The sequence below is a fragment of the Poecilia mexicana genome, unplaced genomic scaffold (genome assembly GCF_051168715.1).
Source record: "Poecilia mexicana isolate PSO_F unplaced genomic scaffold, ASM5116871v1 scaffold_14, whole genome shotgun sequence".
Lineage (NCBI taxonomy): Eukaryota > Metazoa > Chordata > Actinopteri > Cyprinodontiformes > Poeciliidae > Poecilia > Poecilia mexicana.
The window spans coordinates 2,831,272-2,847,840 of record NW_028263383.1 but is presented as its reverse complement, the minus strand read 5'-3'; the positions used below and the strand labels follow the sequence as shown (position 1 = coordinate 2,847,840).

At 41.3% G+C, this 16,569-nt stretch overlaps 2 protein-coding genes across 4 annotated transcripts in view; one reads left to right on the top strand and one right to left on the bottom strand.

Annotated features, from left to right (window-relative positions):
• The first annotated feature begins 1,354 nt into the window (after positions 1-1,354).
• Positions 1,355-6,613, top strand: atf5a (activating transcription factor 5a). 2 transcript variants are annotated; one of them, XM_014983552.2, is made up of 4 exons: positions 1,355-2,068; positions 2,960-3,208; positions 3,491-4,679; positions 4,799-6,613. In XM_014983552.2, the coding sequence occupies exons 2-4, from the start codon at positions 3,067-3,069 to the stop codon at positions 4,983-4,985; spliced, it is 1,518 nt and encodes a 505-aa protein (XP_014839038.1). In that variant the 5' UTR covers positions 1,355-2,068; positions 2,960-3,066; the 3' UTR covers positions 4,986-6,613. The 2 variants fall into 2 exon arrangements, with proteins under 2 accessions (XP_014839038.1, XP_087868706.1); XM_088012580.1 differs by lacking the exon at positions 1,355-2,068 and having other exon boundaries at positions 3,195-3,293.
• Positions 6,614-7,819: 1,206 nt separating this feature from the next.
• Positions 7,820-16,569, bottom strand: part of stk36 (serine/threonine kinase 36 (fused homolog, Drosophila)) — an 87,300-nt gene continuing 78,550 nt past the window's right edge. The window contains exons 2-20 of one of the 2 annotated variants that reach the window (XM_014983546.2): positions 15,852-15,994; positions 15,627-15,767; positions 15,388-15,465; positions 14,717-14,847; positions 14,372-14,621; positions 14,094-14,187; positions 13,326-13,486; positions 13,068-13,225; positions 12,887-12,989; positions 12,549-12,680; positions 12,287-12,463; positions 12,099-12,190; positions 11,949-12,012; positions 11,636-11,734; positions 11,481-11,555; positions 11,283-11,400; positions 11,056-11,182; positions 9,768-9,948; positions 7,820-9,582 (exon numbers count right to left, since the gene is read on the bottom strand). In XM_014983546.2, the coding sequence (XP_014839032.2) occupies positions 8,656-9,582; positions 9,768-9,948; positions 11,056-11,182; positions 11,283-11,400; positions 11,481-11,555; positions 11,636-11,734; positions 11,949-12,012; positions 12,099-12,190; positions 12,287-12,463; positions 12,549-12,680; positions 12,887-12,989; positions 13,068-13,225; positions 13,326-13,486; positions 14,094-14,187; positions 14,372-14,621; positions 14,717-14,847; positions 15,388-15,465; positions 15,627-15,767; positions 15,852-15,935 (3,192 nt within the window). In that variant the 5' untranslated portion in view covers positions 15,936-15,994 and the 3' untranslated portion in view covers positions 7,820-8,655. Of the gene's footprint in view, positions 9,583-9,767; positions 9,949-11,055; positions 11,183-11,282; positions 11,401-11,480; positions 11,556-11,635; positions 11,735-11,948; positions 12,013-12,098; positions 12,191-12,286; positions 12,464-12,548; positions 12,681-12,886; positions 12,990-13,067; positions 13,226-13,325; positions 13,487-14,093; positions 14,188-14,371; positions 14,622-14,716; positions 14,848-15,387; positions 15,466-15,626; positions 15,768-15,851; positions 16,136-16,569 lie in introns of those variants that run through there. The other variant, XM_088012577.1, reaches the window with a different exon arrangement.

Below are 16,569 nucleotides of genomic sequence, written 5' to 3'. Positions count from 1 at the left end.
GTAACTCAAGTGCAACTGAGCTTAAGGTCAAAAACTGTTGGCCAGACATTCATCATTTCATTACTATTTGTTTTGGCAAAGAAGAGAAAGATCTGTGTATAATTATTTGAGTTTTGTTTGACCTACTGTCCATTGGATGCCATTTTTGTCCAGCCTCTTTATAATTGTTAAATCATAACCCTAACCAAAGACATCAAGGTCCTGGGTGGTTTGGATAACTTGCAATTTTAATGAAATCATTCTTTGATCAATGTGTTTATTATTTACTCAGGCTATCTTAGCCCAGTATTAAAAACTGCTTTTACAGTTTGAAAGCTGCAAGTATGAAAAGAAAGCAAAAACAAAAGAAGTATTTTACAACAATGTGTGTTTCAACTTTCCGCTTTGAGCACCAACGGCTCCACTGTCGAGACAATGTCATTATCTGAGGTGGAAGCTTCCCAGTGGACAAACTGTTTACTGGCCTTTCAATCTGTCACTTGAGCAGAACTGTAAATAAACCTATTGATTCTGGCAAACAGATCATGTCGAAGAAAAGCAACTCAGCAAATGAGATGGAGGAATGGTCGGACGGAGACGTCTGGTGATATAGAGGTAATCTGAGGGAAGAACAGTAGGTAAGGAGGGAAGAGAGAGAGAGAGAGATGCAAATCCCATGGCAACAGCAACCAGAAAACAAGTCTAAAATAAGGGCAGTGTCCGCTATTGCTATAGCAACAGAAGAACGGCATACACTCAGCTTTGGGATTTGCTGAGAGGAGAAAAACAAACCTTTAATTCTAACAAAATTATTATTGATATATCTTGTCAGTCACTATGTGGGCTGTATTTCACCGAATTAGCAAGAAAAAAAATACTACTCAGCCTGCATTTGGATAACAATTTATTATCTTGAACAATTAATGTTGTATTCATTGACTTTCTGACATTTCCATCAACAAATTGCTTGTGGAACGATGAGCTAGTTGGTATAAACGTACCATCAACATACAAAATCATTTAAGTCAAAATTTGAATTATAATGCTAAAAGCTGTTTTCAAAACAATATAATCAGAAAATTTAACTCAATATTTAATCAATAAAAACAATTTTGTTTATCAAAAATAAGAACTAATATTTTAAAAATGAAACCTAAAGTGCAGCTTTTTGTTAGTGTGGAAAAGTGCTGTACCTGTCACCACACCCGGTTTGTTTACATGAAACATGTGCACCGTCTGCACTGCAGGGGAAAAAAAAGACAACATTGACGCTTCGCCTTGCCTACCACTATCCAATCATATTTCACAGCGACCCTATTCCAGCCAATGAGAGCGCGGCAGTAGAAGGTCGAACAGCCAATCACAGTGAGCGAGAACCACTGATGCAACGGACCTGCAACAGCCTCCTACTGAACACGTAGAGTAAAATAGTACGTCTACAACAATATACCGTGGTCTATAGTAAACTGAACTCTATGTACACTACGGAGATACGCTGTTTAAGTTGCTGGTTATGAATAGTTCTGCCTCGCTGAGTTTAGAAACTGACGTTGCTAGCTTGTCTCCGTTATATCTCATCAAAACCCTGCAGTAACTGAATTATTAAAACTACTTTCTGTCTTACTAAACATTCTGTGTTTTCACGGCAAGAGCATGACGTAGAATTGACATAACTAAACTATGAATGCGTCTTAAATGACTTAATTGAGATGTTGGAATCACAACTTTTGAAACAAGTCATCAATAACAGCTGGGAGAAGAGTGGGCCGTCCTTCGGTGGTCCTCCGCGGAGGGAGGGAGGGAGTGGGCGGAGTGATCTGCACAGAACAACAACAACACGTTCTACCCCGGTGACGCAGTCGGTTGCTAGGTGTGAATGAACTGATGCTTTGTCTCGGTCATTCGGCTCCTCAGTTTACAGGTCGACCACAACAAAGCAGCATCTTTTCCTCTCTGTTTTTGTGCGTCGTTCCGGGTTATTCGGAGCTAAACATGGCTCTTTAAGTTCTTGTTGACGTCGCTGGACCAGAAACGAAGTCGTGCTTTGCTTTAGCAACGCACCCCTCTACAGTTTTCCCGCAAGAATGGAGTAAGTCAAACTCTTCTACTTCTTCCTTTTTTGTTGTTATGGCTGACCATTGGATGTCATTGACTTGTTTACTTCCCACTTTGTTTGAAATTTCCTATTTAATTTTAAACTTATTGTTTGCCCAGTTGTCACTGTTTTTTGTGATTACTTCAATAAGAGTTTTTATATATTTTTTGCTAAACTGTACTTTTGTGTAAATACATGCATTCAGCTTTTTAGATGTATCATAAATACAGGCATATATTGTCACTTTTCAGTTGTATGTCCCAATAGTTTTAAATTATTTTACTTACTTACTTACTACCCAGTTATTGTGTAAGACTATGAAAATTAAACGACTCCCTGGTAACAGCCTATAAATTGTCATTGTTGTAATCTGAACCGTTTAAGTGATCAAGCAGAGGATTAATTTAAAAGGAACCTGGATTGGAGGCAGTTGATCTGCATTAATCCCATTTAACCACCAGGGTGCTTCTCACTTGAGACACATGGTTACTGTGGAGTTTCTACATCAACAGTGGAGCCCATGACAGCACTACTAAAAGGTCCCACGTGTTTTCAGATGTGAAGAGCACTTTGTGCGCTTTTGCTTTGAGGGCCAGTTAAATATCCAAAGGAGACAGTCGGGTCTTCTGTATCACTTTTTGCTACAATAGCTTTTATTTGAGATAGTGCATTTTGGTTCTTTAATTAAGGGCATTTGCATGTAACTTCTTCTGATTTGTAGCTGTTTTCTTTCCTGTTTCATCTCATCAAAACATGTCATTGTGTGGACATTACTTGCTGAAGGAAGCACTGCCTGTCACTGGTTACTCCATGATTTGATTGAACAATCCGGATGTTTTCTGAGTTGCACGGCGTTCTGATCCCTGCCTCCTCTTGTCCCTGCAGGTTTCATTATGCTCGCCCTGCCCTGCTCTCTGTGGCCCATCTGTCAGACCCCGCTCGCTCTCAGCGTGTGCTCGGACTCGGACTAAATCAAGGCGTCAACAGGCAAAATGATGGCAACATCAGCTCATGTTTGGAGGACTCTTCGTGTCTGCCCGGCAGACCCCCTCGCTCTCTCTCACCCACAGGCTAACCACAGCCAATCACAGGGGTGCAGGGGGGAGGTGTCAGAGGAGAGCCCGCATTTAATTGGTGAGTCGCAGCGAGTGCGTTTTTTTTATATTTTTCCCCATTTCAGGTGGGCTCGGCACTGCAGCACATTCGTCCTTCTTGAACAGTAAGTAAAAAACTAGCTACGATTGTTTTGTCGATATTGCCGGGCGACTTCAGGAAAAATGTTCTGCATTTACGATTGTCGATCAAATTTGTGCCTGCACTGCTAGCTTGATATTTTAAACTTTTGTTTTTCCTCCTAGCACTAACATTTTGTGCATCTAACAGATTGTTCCAAACATTTTTCCTCCTCCTGTGCAGGTGATGGTCTCACTGACTGGATGACGGAAGAAGTGGATTTCTCCTCGTACCTCCCAAATCCTCCTTCCCCTCCCTCCTCCACCAATGCCTCCCTTCCCCCTTCACCCCTTCAGAATGATATCCAGGTGCCCTCTGACTTGGAGGTCATGACCTCTTTGCTGCAAGAGGAACTCGCCCAGCTTGAGGACTACTTCCTGTCTGAGCCACTGCCAGAGAAAGGGCAGAGGCTGGGAAAATGCGACAGGGGTCCACTGCCGGCGGGTCCTCAGCCATTCAGTCAACTGCCATACGCCTCGTACTCTGCGTCCACCCAATCGGAGTCCAACCCACTTCTTGTTACCCTGGCAACCGGGGAGCTGGACCTGCTGAGCATCTGTGGTGGGCCCATAGGGCGATCCAAAATTCCTAGACATGCCCCGTACAGCTGCAGCCGCCCCAGTGGGTGTGGTAGGAAAAGAGTTCTGGAGAGCGTGAGGTTCGGCGAAGGCTACGAAAGCAACGTGTTGGGTTCCAAAGGAAGTAACTCAGGTAACTCTGCTGTGGCCCTGACGAGTAATTACGGCTCCGTGGAGGACGAGCAGCTGGTGGGGAAAAGCTACTGCCTGGGCAATGCGATCGAGGTCAGACGATGTGCTGGCTTATCCAAAGACGACAAAAACTGCTGCTTTACCCAAGACGTGATGAGTGGCGCCAAGGTTGTTGGTGGCGGGTTTGGCTTTGGTGGAACACTGGACCCTCCTCAGAAGAAAGAGGATGTGATGATGTACAGCATGAGGGAGGTCAGCGGAGGCACCGCGAACAGCGAGGTGCTGAGCAGCATCAAGGCCAGCGTGGAGGTGACCAAGGCCACCGTGTCTTGGAAAACCGACAGCGGTGAAAGCTGCTACATTCCAGCGACGCCTCAGTCCGAGGCCTTCAGCAGCTTCTTGGGGAACATCAATGAGCAGGTGAAAACGGAGAGTCTGCAGATGCTACAGCCCGATTTACACTGCAATTACCTTGACGATCAGGCCCCAGAATGCTTCCTGATGGCGAGGGAGAGTTTGAATCTGGACAGCTCAGGGCACAGGCAGACATGCAGGCTAAGAGAAGACCACTGCGCTGTGAAATACGAAGTAGACATCATTCCACATGAAGGCGGCGAGCGAAAGCAAAAGAAAAGGGATCAGAACAAAACCGCCGCTCATAGGTAAAATCTTTGCTCCTACTGAATTTCTTTAAAAGCACCAACAGTTTTCATATGACTTGCGATTAGAAAAAAACCAAAACAACAAACAAACAAAACTCAACATCTTTTGCTTGACTTAGGTATCGCCAGCGAAAAAGGGCGGAGCTAGATTCTTTGGAGGAGCAGCTGCACTGCCTGGAGGGGAGGAACCGCGAGCTGCGAGACAAGGCAGAGTCCGTGGAACGTGAAATCCAGTACGTCAAAGACCTGCTGATCGAAGTTTACAAAGCACGCAGCCAAAGGCTCAAGCAGGACACAACAGCGTAACGCCGCACGACTGCAAGTACACTCAGACCGGGCAAAGCCGAGAAAATGCGCAACTTTTATTTGTTTTCTCGTGAACTGAATGTTTCATGTCTTTTTTTGTTTGTTTGTTTGTTTTTCCGTTTGTGTTGTTTTTATGATGCGGGGGGCCACTGCATGCTTTGCTGATGTGAATTGTTTTCTGAATTTTAAAATCAATTCTTTCTCATTTGTTTTTGGCACTGAAATCACCTGAGCCTTCACTGTGGCGCTGCAATGCTTTACCTGACAATCATCTTTAACAGATCTTCCTCTTTCTCTGAATCTACTGAATAACTTTTTTTTTGTTTTGTTTTTTTTGGGGGGGTGGGTTGTAATGTCATTTAAACAGTTACGTATTTATTTTTAGCCTTACATTGAAATTGATGTCAGCAATAGAATCTGAAGAGTCTCCTTTTGTTCCTATTTAATTATTACTTTTGAAATAAAGTTGCTGTAAGAGTTATGGAAGTAGATGGATTAGTACTTGTGTTTTGGTGAAACATTTCAGCTTTAATTGTAGACTTATCAAAACTGTTAAGTTTTAAAATTAAAGAAAGTTCTGCGAAACAATCTGATATTTTTTTCTTATTTAAATACGACCAGATATTTTTTAAACAGCTTGTGTTGCTCTAATGATCATATTTGGGACTATCTAATTCCTCTGCTGTTTCATAACTTAATACAACAGATCAAATCACTGCAATATTTTGCAGCAACTGCTGCAAGAAATGTGCAATTAAAACAAGTGTAATCCTAAATGCTTTAAAGTAAACTGAGATGTTGTTGTGCTATGGCTGTAAAGTTTACTTTGCAATAAATAAATCTGTTTTGCAGCTCAGGATAATTTATCTGTCCTCCAGATCTACAAACATCAGTAGATAATTATTGCAGGAGATAACAGACTTGAAGATTTTCAGTCCCCCCCCCCCTCTCTCTCTTCTGTAGGATTTCATATTTCCCTCTTGGATTGAAAAAAAAAAAACTTTTATATCTGGGTGCACATATTGTAATTAGTGGTGTTTTAGCAGCCTTTCTCTGCATGCTCTTCCATTAATGTACTTTTCCTTCTCTGAAACAGAATATTTAGAGATTCAGATATGAGGATTGTCTCCTTAAACTGCTTAAGGCAATAAGTTTTATAGGCCTCCAGCTGAGCTGCACTAATTTGTAACTTTTTATATGTTCAGGGAGTAGTGTGTTGATTTTTTTTTTTTCTAAAAAAAATGTTGAAAAAAGAAACAAATTCATCAGATTGTTTATTTTTAGGCCATGAAATATTTTACAAGTCGTTTATTTATCTAATAGAAACTCTTTTGCACATTACTTTACAAAGCTTTTCCTTTTTTCTTTGCACATTTAGTTTTTAGACAATCATTTATTTGCACTTTGTGTTTCTGTCTCTCTTTTTTTTTTGGCTTGGGATTCATGATGTTTAACCCCCTGCGGTGTACTATCAACAAAACATGTTTAAACCAAAAATACGGGCCGACAACTCATTGTATCTCTTTGTAATTTTGAAGCGATGTATCCACTATGTATGTTTCTTTCTGTGTGGTGTAAACTTTCCATTAAAAAAATACATAAATAAATAAAAGCGTCATTAACTTGAACCCGTGTGTTAATTCGTGAGAGAGTGTGTGTGTGTTTTTTCTAAAAAACCTTTCGGAATAGAAATGGCTTTCAACCTGCAGGATCTGAATTAAAAACGACTGACCTGAATGTGTTTTCTTCCTTTCTTTTAGTTGGATAATTTCGGTTTCTGTAGATTAAAGCCCGGGCCGCAGGACGCCGGACAAGAAAGAACAAGAAAACCAAACGCGTTTAGTTTTCACCCGACGTTATTGGTCTGATCGTCTTCGTGTCTTTAGTTTCTTGTTAAATGGAAGCGAATGCAAAGAAATGAAATAATTTTCTGTATTAATCATTTAAACGTGGCGATGAGTTGTTTTCTCCGTGCGTTCATCCTTTGGGCACTTTTATTTTTATACAATGGGATCTTAGGTTAGCGCTTTATATCTATTTAGAATTTTTTAAAAAAGTGAATGTAAAATTATTTACGATCCAATCCGTTCACATAAAAAAAAGTCACTAAAACTCCGCATAGGCAGCCCGACCCGACAGTTTTATTTCAAAACTGAAAACAACTCCGCTGTGACAGAAAACGTCACATCTCCATGACGTAAAATACGTTTCTTTCTGCGGTTTAAAATATTCATTAAAGATACTTTCCCCCCTTTTTTTTTTGCAATAAACGACCCTTAATTCATTTAGAAGTAAAGAACGGAGACATTAAAATGCTGTTATGCCCTCAAACCATCTTAATCTCTCAGTTTACAGCCTATACAGATTAAATGACATAAATGCAGTGTTTTGTCGTATTAATTTCTAAACATTATCGCCTCCAAGAAAAACAAAAATGTATGAAAAGTATAAATGAACGTCATCGCGAAATGGAGCCAGCGCTGAAGGACTTAGAAAAAGAAATGCTTCACCTTGAATGTCTCATTTGATATTTAAAACGCGAGAAAGCTTCATCAGAAAATAGTTGCTAAACATAAACAACAAATTAAGAGCAATCTGAATTCGTTTTACTTTTAGATATTTGATCTCGCAGATGTTTGTCGCTGTTGCTGAAGTCAACGTAGTGTTTGTGTAAGCGCCTGTAAAAGTTTTAAGGAATAATAAAACCGAAAAACACACGTAAACAAATAGTCGAGGGGTGACCAAGTTCATGGCGGAACAAATATATAAAAAGTCTACACCTGCTTGTTAAAATACAGAGCTTTCATGATGTAAAAAAAAAGCAGAATGATAAATCCTTTAAATGTTTGATTTTAATGAGATATTTATTCATGTACAGCGAAACTGGAAACGAATGAGTGACAAGGTTCAAGTAAAGAAGAATACAAAAGCTGCAGTAACCTGGTTGTTGCCTGTTCACATCCTGAGCTACTTTGTTGAACCACTCAGTTTCAGTATCGAGTCTTCTTACACCTGCCATTAACCAAAGTGAAGTTAACATTAAATAAAGGTCAGCAGTTCTGGAACGTTTTTCTTGACATTTGCATCCTTCAGCTAAAGATCAACAGTAAATGATGATCAAGAACCAACAGGCAGTTCTGGTCTACATGTTTCCATGTGTTTTCAACCATTATGGGTAATGGTTGAAAGACACAAACCTTTTCTTCCAAAAATAAATAAATAAATTAAAAAGGGACTCTGACCGGACAAAAATCACCTAAAACCTTGAAGAAGAATACGCTGCATTTTCCAGAAACCCAACTTGAACTTTAGGCTAACTTGGGAACAAGTGGCAGCATCATGATCTGGTGATGTTTTGTTCAGATGGAAAAAATCAGAAACATTTGTAAAGAGCTAAAATCTTCAGGTGTTTGCTAGAAAGCTGAACATAAATTTGACTGCTACAGAATAAGACTGAGTGATTAAATCAAAGAAAAAGGTGAAGGAGCAAGCAAGTCGCCGCAGCTTCTAAATGTTGGGAAATTGCTTTTTTTTTTTTTTTAACTGGGGTTTGTGGAGTTTTTACTCCCAATTCATGTTTAAAGCAGTCAGAAGTGTGATTTCGTTATTGCTCCAGTCGCCCAAACATTGTGCAGCACACTTCTAAGGGACACGGACGTCCCTCTTCTCGTCAACTTCCCCGCTGCACCGCATCCTGCTGGCTGCAGAGTTTCAGAGCTTGGATTGCAGCTTCTCTCACGCCGTTGTTTGAATCATTGCACGCGACTCTGAGAAGAGAGCTGTACGCCTCTTCATCCAGCAACGACACGACGCCGTCAACGTTCACCAGGTTTCCCAGAGCCGCACAGCAGTGACGCCGCGTGACGGCGTCGCGGTCCGAGAGCAGGCAGGTCAACGAGGCGGCCGACCTCTGAGCTTCGTCTGTCCATCGCCTCTGTTCATCTGCGTCAAACATCTGCTCCGTCACCGCGTCACCAGCTGCTTCGACGTGTGAATGCGCTTCTTTACTGCGATTGCTCTCTTTGCCCCACCCTGAAGAGTCACTGCGGCTTCCTCCCGTTTTAAACTTTGCTGCAACGTATCCCAGCCAGTTCCCCACCGCCCTGCAGGCCGTCCGCCGCACCTGTGTGCAGGAGTCATTAAGAGCGTCTATCATCTGTCTGAAAATGTCAGCCTGCAGGTTATGCGCTCGATTAGCCCTGAATGGTTCCAAATTCCCCACGAACCTACATGTGGCAACTCTGATCTGGTCGTACGGATGAGTCAGCGCCTGCTGCAGCGCCGCGGCCTCGACAGATATCCGAGGGGAAGCGGGCTGAGAGGAGCAGCGGGCCACTTGGGACAAGAGATTCAGGAGCTCCACAGCACAGTCCCACAGCTCATCCTGACGCAGCAAGTCAGAGAGCAGAGAGCTGGCAGTTCTGGTCACAGCGGTGGGATTTTTGGAGGGAAAGAGCTGGTTGCTCTGAGTTGACGAAAAAAAGCCAGAAGCACCTCCTCCGACGTGGGACACGGAGCGCTCAGGATCACACAACAGCAAACGGCTCAGCAGGGAGAGAGGCAGCTCCAGCTGAGAAGGAGGGAATGTCTGAATTACCTGCAAAGCCACAAAAAAAATCAGAGCGTTTGTCACACATCCAGCATTTGATTTGCAAAGTACAAAGATGTTAAATTGTAAAGTATTGCTGCTCAGAGAGGAGCACGGTGCAAGAGCCACTGTGTGTTGCATCAGACTTTTGTTTGCCACTGAGGTCTTTATAGGAGCATGAGAAGGCCACTGACCTGCAGGAGGCTGGAAGCAACATGACAGCTGTCATACACCTGCAGGACGGCGGCCATGGTGTGTGGCCGCAGGTCCAGAGCAAACGGAAAGCAGAGCAGGTGGCAGCTCAACGTGGACAGAGAGTCGCAGCTCAGCTCCGTGTCGGCGGTCCCACAGGGAGGCTTGGCTGATAAATGAGGACTGCAGGGTATAAATGATGATGCTGTTATCTCGCAGTGCTGGAGCTCTGTGGATTTATGACTTCTAATCCAAAATGGTTTAATTAGGAAAACACACTTCAGAAAATTTTACTGGGATTCTAAATGACAGGCAAACACAACATAGTGCATTATTGAGAAGTGGAAGGAAGAAAAAATTTAAAAAAAGAAACCGTGGAGAAGTTTGTTATGTAAAACCAAGGTTGGGAAATCCTTCAATCTCCCATGCCAACCATTCAGGTGTGCCTACATGCTGGCTCATACAATACACCGCCTATTTACCTAAAGTCTGTGCCACACATCTCCTCCAAACTAGCGGCAGCAGCAATTATCAAACATGTGGTAGAACTGCATTTCTGCTGTACTTGACATAGGAACTACTTCCCAGTCTGACACTCCTAAGAATGGCTGGAAAACAGCATAATGTCGTGAAGACATGCTGAAGGCAGTGTCAGAAAGAGCAGAAGCTTCTTAGCGCGGCGCTCAGGAAGAGTGCGGCAAATGTCACGGTCGGACAGCAGGGAAACGTGGGAGTGTTGTCCAGTCAGATCGTCAATTCCCGAAACCACATACGCACAAAACAAACTAGTAATTAGCGCACATGAGGTTAGTGTGACCCCACCGAATCGTGTACAGAGTAAATTAAAAACACTTGTGGAGTTCAAATGACCCCATTTCTTAAGACTGCGGGAGAGTTAAAGAGACAGACTCCCAATTTCAAGTTTCTTTTTAATTATTTTTAACATATGTACCATTTTCATAACAACTCAAGGGAACATAGTTAGTTGATTGTGCCATTTTATAACACAATCTGCCTAGAAACTGGAGGCAATTTTCATCCAAACAAAGCAAGAGATATTTTGCAAAGAAGAATGGGCAGAAATGACAGTTCTAAAAAGTTTTGGCTCAGAGAAATAAACTCTAGATTTTAATTTGAAAAAAGAAAAAAAACATTTTTTAAAAATTATGCATCATTTTCCGTCCACATCACATTAATGCACTACTTGGTACTACTGGTGGTCGATTATAAAAAGAAAAGCTTGAAAAGTTGAGGGTGCAAGTACTTTACAAGGCGTTATAAAACACTAACCAGTCGTTGCTGAGCAACCGGCAGAGCGTGTATACACATTGAGACTTTTTGTCAGAAAAAAGAGGAATGCATGAGTTCAGGTCCTTTGTGAAGATAAGCAGCGCAATAGACAGAAAAGAGTAAATTCCTGAAAAAAGAAGGAAAGAAAAAGTCATTATTAACATGTACAATACTAAATATATATATATATATATAAAAAGAAAAAAGTTTTGAGATTTGGGTTTTACCATCTGCTGAAAATAAGTCCAGGTTTGGCGTTGGGCTTGCGAGTGAAGAACCAACTTTTTTCCACAAATCCAAGAACACAAGTGGATTTAACTTAGATGAGACTGAAGAATTGTCATCCTGAGGAAAATAATAAATGAAACTCACAATGCGTAGAGATTTATCCCTGAAAATGTAGTACGTTTCACCTGGCGCCTCACCTCAGACAACGCGTGTAGGAGTAAAGAGAGGAGGCCATCATACAGTCCCCAACCAGGAGGCGGTAACACCAGAGGCTTAGAGTGCACAGAAACAAACAAGCTATAAACAAGTGCAGGAAATTATAGAATGTAATGAATGACGCATTGCTCGGTACCGAGGGATGCATTTTCAGCAGGGAAGTCAAATTCTCCACGTCGACAAAAACATCAACACCATGTAGAGTGAAGAGAGATAAAACAGAAGCAGCGAGCGGCTAGAGAAAAAAAAACAAAACAGAAAAAGCATCAAAATCTAATCTGATTCAAAAGGGGCAGCTTGATCTCATACAATATTGTCAGGAACACAAAAACACAAGTCATGGTCAAATCAACACAGATGAAGAAGACTTTTCACTTCCAAAGACCAAACCAAAAATCCAAACATGTTATAAAAATGTGCTTATTGGACTGATTGAAGTGAATACTTACTGCCAGAGCAGTGAGATCTGACTGACTGATAATCGTCTTGAGCGGCTCAGTGAACTCCTCCAGTCTGCAGGGTGAAACCAGAGGAAGGTCTGTAAATAAATAGTCAGCCTGCAGTTGTGCTGTATTCAACAAAAAAGAAAGGAAGAAAACCTGGGCTCGTCTTCCACCCAACCACGATGCCTTTCCCAGTAGAACAGAATAAATTTAATAATTTCTCCAAGAGTAAGCACATTCCTCTGCTCCTGAAGAGAAAATACAAAAAAAACCAAAAAAAAAAATCAGGAGGTTTCTAGTAAACAAGAGTTATTTTAGGTGTGCTTGTATTACAGAAAAGTAACCTTGATAAAAGCAGTGTTTGAAACAGAATCTCTGATCAGCTCAAAGAAGGATTGTGGTAGTTTAAGTTCATGGCTGATGTGGTGAGACTTCTCGAGGTCAGGGGTCACGATCAAGTTTCGTAGGACCTTTATCACCTGCTCAATCTGCTGCACGTTTATAACACCGACACCTATCAGCTGAACAGAACGAGAGTAACCTTTAAGTTATGTTAGGACAGAATCGCTAAATAATCAATCGTAGAAACAAAATGAAATCACTTACCTGAACCTGAAATGCTGTAATGCTGGATTTAATTTGACATATGATGTCATTGTAGTTTACGAGCTTCTTCTGCTGCCTGCTTAGGTCTGCTTCCTGGACACGATTCTCACAGTGCCTTTCAGTAGCAACATCCTGAAGGAAGAAGAAATTATTTTCTCGAGATAATTGTCTCAATACTTTCTAAATCACAGCAAAAGCATTCACATCCCTTGAACAGACATTAGATTGGCGGCTCCGTGGTTCACTTTCCATAACCTACTACATGGAATCCAAAACAAAATATAAATATATTGGAGTTTGCAGTTGCAGAAGCAGAGTGAAAGCTGAAAGTTGCTGACCTGCCTGTGAAGTGCGGCTGGTCTGTCATTCCCTCTGCGTACGAGTCGCGGCCCGACCTCAACGGAGGGAAACTCCTGTTCGTAGTCTCTGCTGATCTGACCCCTGGTGAGAAAATGAGCAGAGTAACAGTATAATTCAGCTATACATGTTTTACTAGTTTCTATACCTCCTGAAACAAACCTTTGTTTTGGTGTGGCGCGTGTTTTACTCTTCAGGTTCATGCTTTGATTGGCTGCCGAGGCCAACTGGCCAGACGCTGCAGGAACTTCAACGGAGAGGGCTTTAGGCGACGCCATTACTGCAGCAGGATTCATTCTTTCACACCCTTCCTTCTTTTTCTGTGAAGCGACACCAAACAGGTTAAATGAGCATCTGAAAATGATCTCAAAAAAACACTAAAATTTACCGCTGGCTAGCTTTAGCATCGTCACTGCTGACCTCTCTCTTTTGGAGCTCCATCTGCTCCCTGGCCTTTCTCATTAATATGCTCTCTCCTGATGTCGGCACAGACTTTTCTGCCACTTGCTTCAGCTTCCTGGCCACCACGTCTGGGCTAGGTGTGACTGTCAGTGGGCTGAAGAGGTTTGTGTCTGACAGCACTGCCATCGCCACGAAAACAAATTTGTTCAATTTAGAAATATAAGCAATTATTTAAAGCTTTGGAAAATCTATTAAACTCGTGGTCCAAAATATAAAGCTTGTTACTAACAAAAATAAATCGCAGTCAGTTTTTCAATTTGTTTTCGCAATATCTGTTGTACATATTTAACGGAGGTAAAATCTACCCTTTCAAAAACAAGCTTCTGCCTGCATAGTGAGAAAACAGACAGCAAAATATCAACGATGTTTCAAATATCTCTAGTTTAATTCCTTTGTGTGTTTTTTCCACCAATGAAGTTGAACAGTTGCCTCCTTCAAACTTTATGAATGAGATTGTGTAACATTTCGGACAAATACTGCACGGATTTGAAAACAATCTAGCTTAATTTTTGCACCTCTTGTAAAGACATCAACACAAAAAGACAAAGCAGAAATGTTATTCTTTCTTTGCTGTGTTTTTCAAGAATGTTGTATTGTCTAAAAAAAAAACCTGAGTTGGAAGTTCTTACTTCATTAGTGAGGTGTGTTTTAAAGACACGTGTTTCTCGTTGAAGATAAATCATCAGATATCATCTATAGTGAAAAGAGAAAAGGTTTAAGGATTACCTAAAACACCATCAGCAACAAAGGAGTGGTGCAGGAGGTCTGGCCATGACAAACGTTTCTGTGGGTCTTTAGTCAACAAACCTTTCAGGAAACTCTGTGAAAGACATGAAAACTTATGTTTTTTATTCCTGATAAGATTGTATTGGTTGGGACGATTCTAAGGACGATTCTGAAACGCAACATGCTGATTAATATCTTTTCCATCTGCTTGTCACACAGAACAGTTAGTTCAATCTACTTGACTTGACTGTAAGGATGTTAAAGGGCTGTACTGTTACCATGCAGCTGTCGCTCATCGTGTCCGGCCATTTGATCGGATCTTTCACAATGAGCTGCACCAAGTGGAAGATGGAGTTGGTGTAGAACGGTGGCACCCCCGTGTGGAGCTCATACAAAATGCAGCCCAGAGCCCACAGGTCAGCAGTGTGGTCGTACGGCTTCTCCTCTACGATCTCAGGTGACATGTACAGCGGTGTTCCCTTGATGGAAGTCAGGACCAGGGTGGAGACGCTCATCGCTCTGGCAAACCTGTGGCAAGATTTTTGAGTAAATAAGAAGTTTGGGAATAGATGCATTTAAACACACACACACACACACACACACACACAAAAAAAAAACCTCACCCAAAGTCACAGAGCTTCACCACACCGCTTTTTCCTAGCAGGATATTTTGAGGTTTCATGTCACGGTGAAGGATGCGATGGGAGTGTAAATAATACAGAGCAGAGACCAGCTGGCAGGCAATTTCTCGCACCTTGGAAAATGTTGAGGAGTCAAATATGCATTATGTACAATCAAGTGGAGTAAATGTCATCATAGGCAAAACTAAAGTTCATGATTTGCATGATTATGGTTTTAATAATAGTTTTTATCAGATTATGACAGCATATTCTGTCATAATCTGATTATGACAGAATATGTCATAAAAGAATGAGTGTCCAGAATACAAAACTAGAAACAGGAAAACCTAAAAAAGAGGTCATAGACGTGCATCATCCTTCAGGTAATTATCTGTTTTATATCTCGTTATTTCACACATCAGAGTTAGGTAACAAAACAACCAAAAATAATATTACAAGTAAAATATTCTATATAAATACAGCAAACATTTTACTTTAAAATATTCTACAATAGTCTATAAAGTCTATAAAACGTCTAAGGTGAATAGGTGTGGTTGGTTCTGCTGTTATGAGACAGTTAAACATTTTCTGGTCTGGTCTTAAGCCCCCAATGTTTGTGGGCCCTACCACAGCCTCTGGATCTCACACACGCCATGACTTTGAGCAGTGAATACCTGGCTTTCTGGGAAGTGTCCATCATCCTCCAAAATCTGGAACAACTGGCCTTCTGCATACTCAGTTACAACCACAACCTATTATAACGAAACATTAGATTTTTGACAAGGCAAATGGTCTAGAGACTGCAAATTCTTACAAAGGTTATACTTTTTGATAAATTTTACGTGTGTGTGTGTGTGTGTGTGTGTGTGTGTGTGTGTGCAAACAACAGTACTGAAGAGAGAGTTAAAAGTACCTCGGTTTCAGTCTCAAAACTGTCAAAGAGCTGGACTATATTTGGGTGTCGAAGATCTCTCATAATTTCTATTTCTCTCTTCAAACTTCTCAGCTCTTTTTCAGTCCGACCCACTTTCGGCATAAACTTTAGAGCTACGACCTAATGATATGAAACCAACAAAATGAATAAGACGGAGAGCCAAACAAATATGGGACTAAAAAGTTTCGATAAAGGAAAATTTACCTTGCCGGTGAACTTTTTTCTCCCCTTGTAAACTCGGCCGAATGAGCCCTCTCCCACCAGGTTTAGTACGTGGTAAGAATCCATCTGAACCACCGCGGGCTAACGGTCGAACCGAAACAAACACTGTGATGATAATGTAGCTCCTGTGTGAAAACACAAGTGGCAGTCAACGTTATGAGCAAAACGTACAACTTACATAAAACAAGTTATTAAGACTAACGACGATGCTTTTGGTTACATCTGGAGACCGACAAAGCCTAATGTTATGTTAAGTTGTGTTTTCAGTAACTGAAGAAACGGTTGTGTGGACCTACTTAACTGCCTAGCAATAAAAGTTATTATTAACTCGTTCAATTTGACCTTTCATGCGTAAACCTTTAGAAGTTATCATAGTTTGGATTAATTACGGCACTATATCAACAATAAATATATATTTAAAAATAATTTTACGACATAATGAAAAATTCAAATCCGGCATTTCTGTGGACAAAAAAATGGACAGGGGCCCTAAGCCTAGCGACAGCTGTTGCGTTCCTAGCAACAGGCTTCTTCATGAGGAAAACAAAGCGCTCTGTGGCGATGTTACGACGAAATCTGCAACAATCATAGGGCGCTGTTGGTTGTAAATGTGATAATCACCACTTTTACAGTCATGAGAACGAAATAGAACAAAATCTTTCAACCCACTTGACTCAAATAATCAGATTATTAGCGGGAC

Excerpts from the sequence above, each read along its gene's own strand:
- atf5a (XM_014983552.2), top strand. The coding sequence starts at position 3,067 with ATGATGGCAACATCAGCTCATGTTTGGAGGACTCTTCGTGTCTGCCCG. Across the intron at positions 3,209-3,490 it reads GGAGAGCCCGCATTTAATTG|GTGATGGTCTCACTGACTGG; the intron begins GTGAGTCGCAGC and ends CCTCCTGTGCAG. Across the intron at positions 4,680-4,798 it reads AACAAAACCGCCGCTCATAG|GTATCGCCAGCGAAAAAGGG; the intron begins GTAAAATCTTTG and ends TGCTTGACTTAG.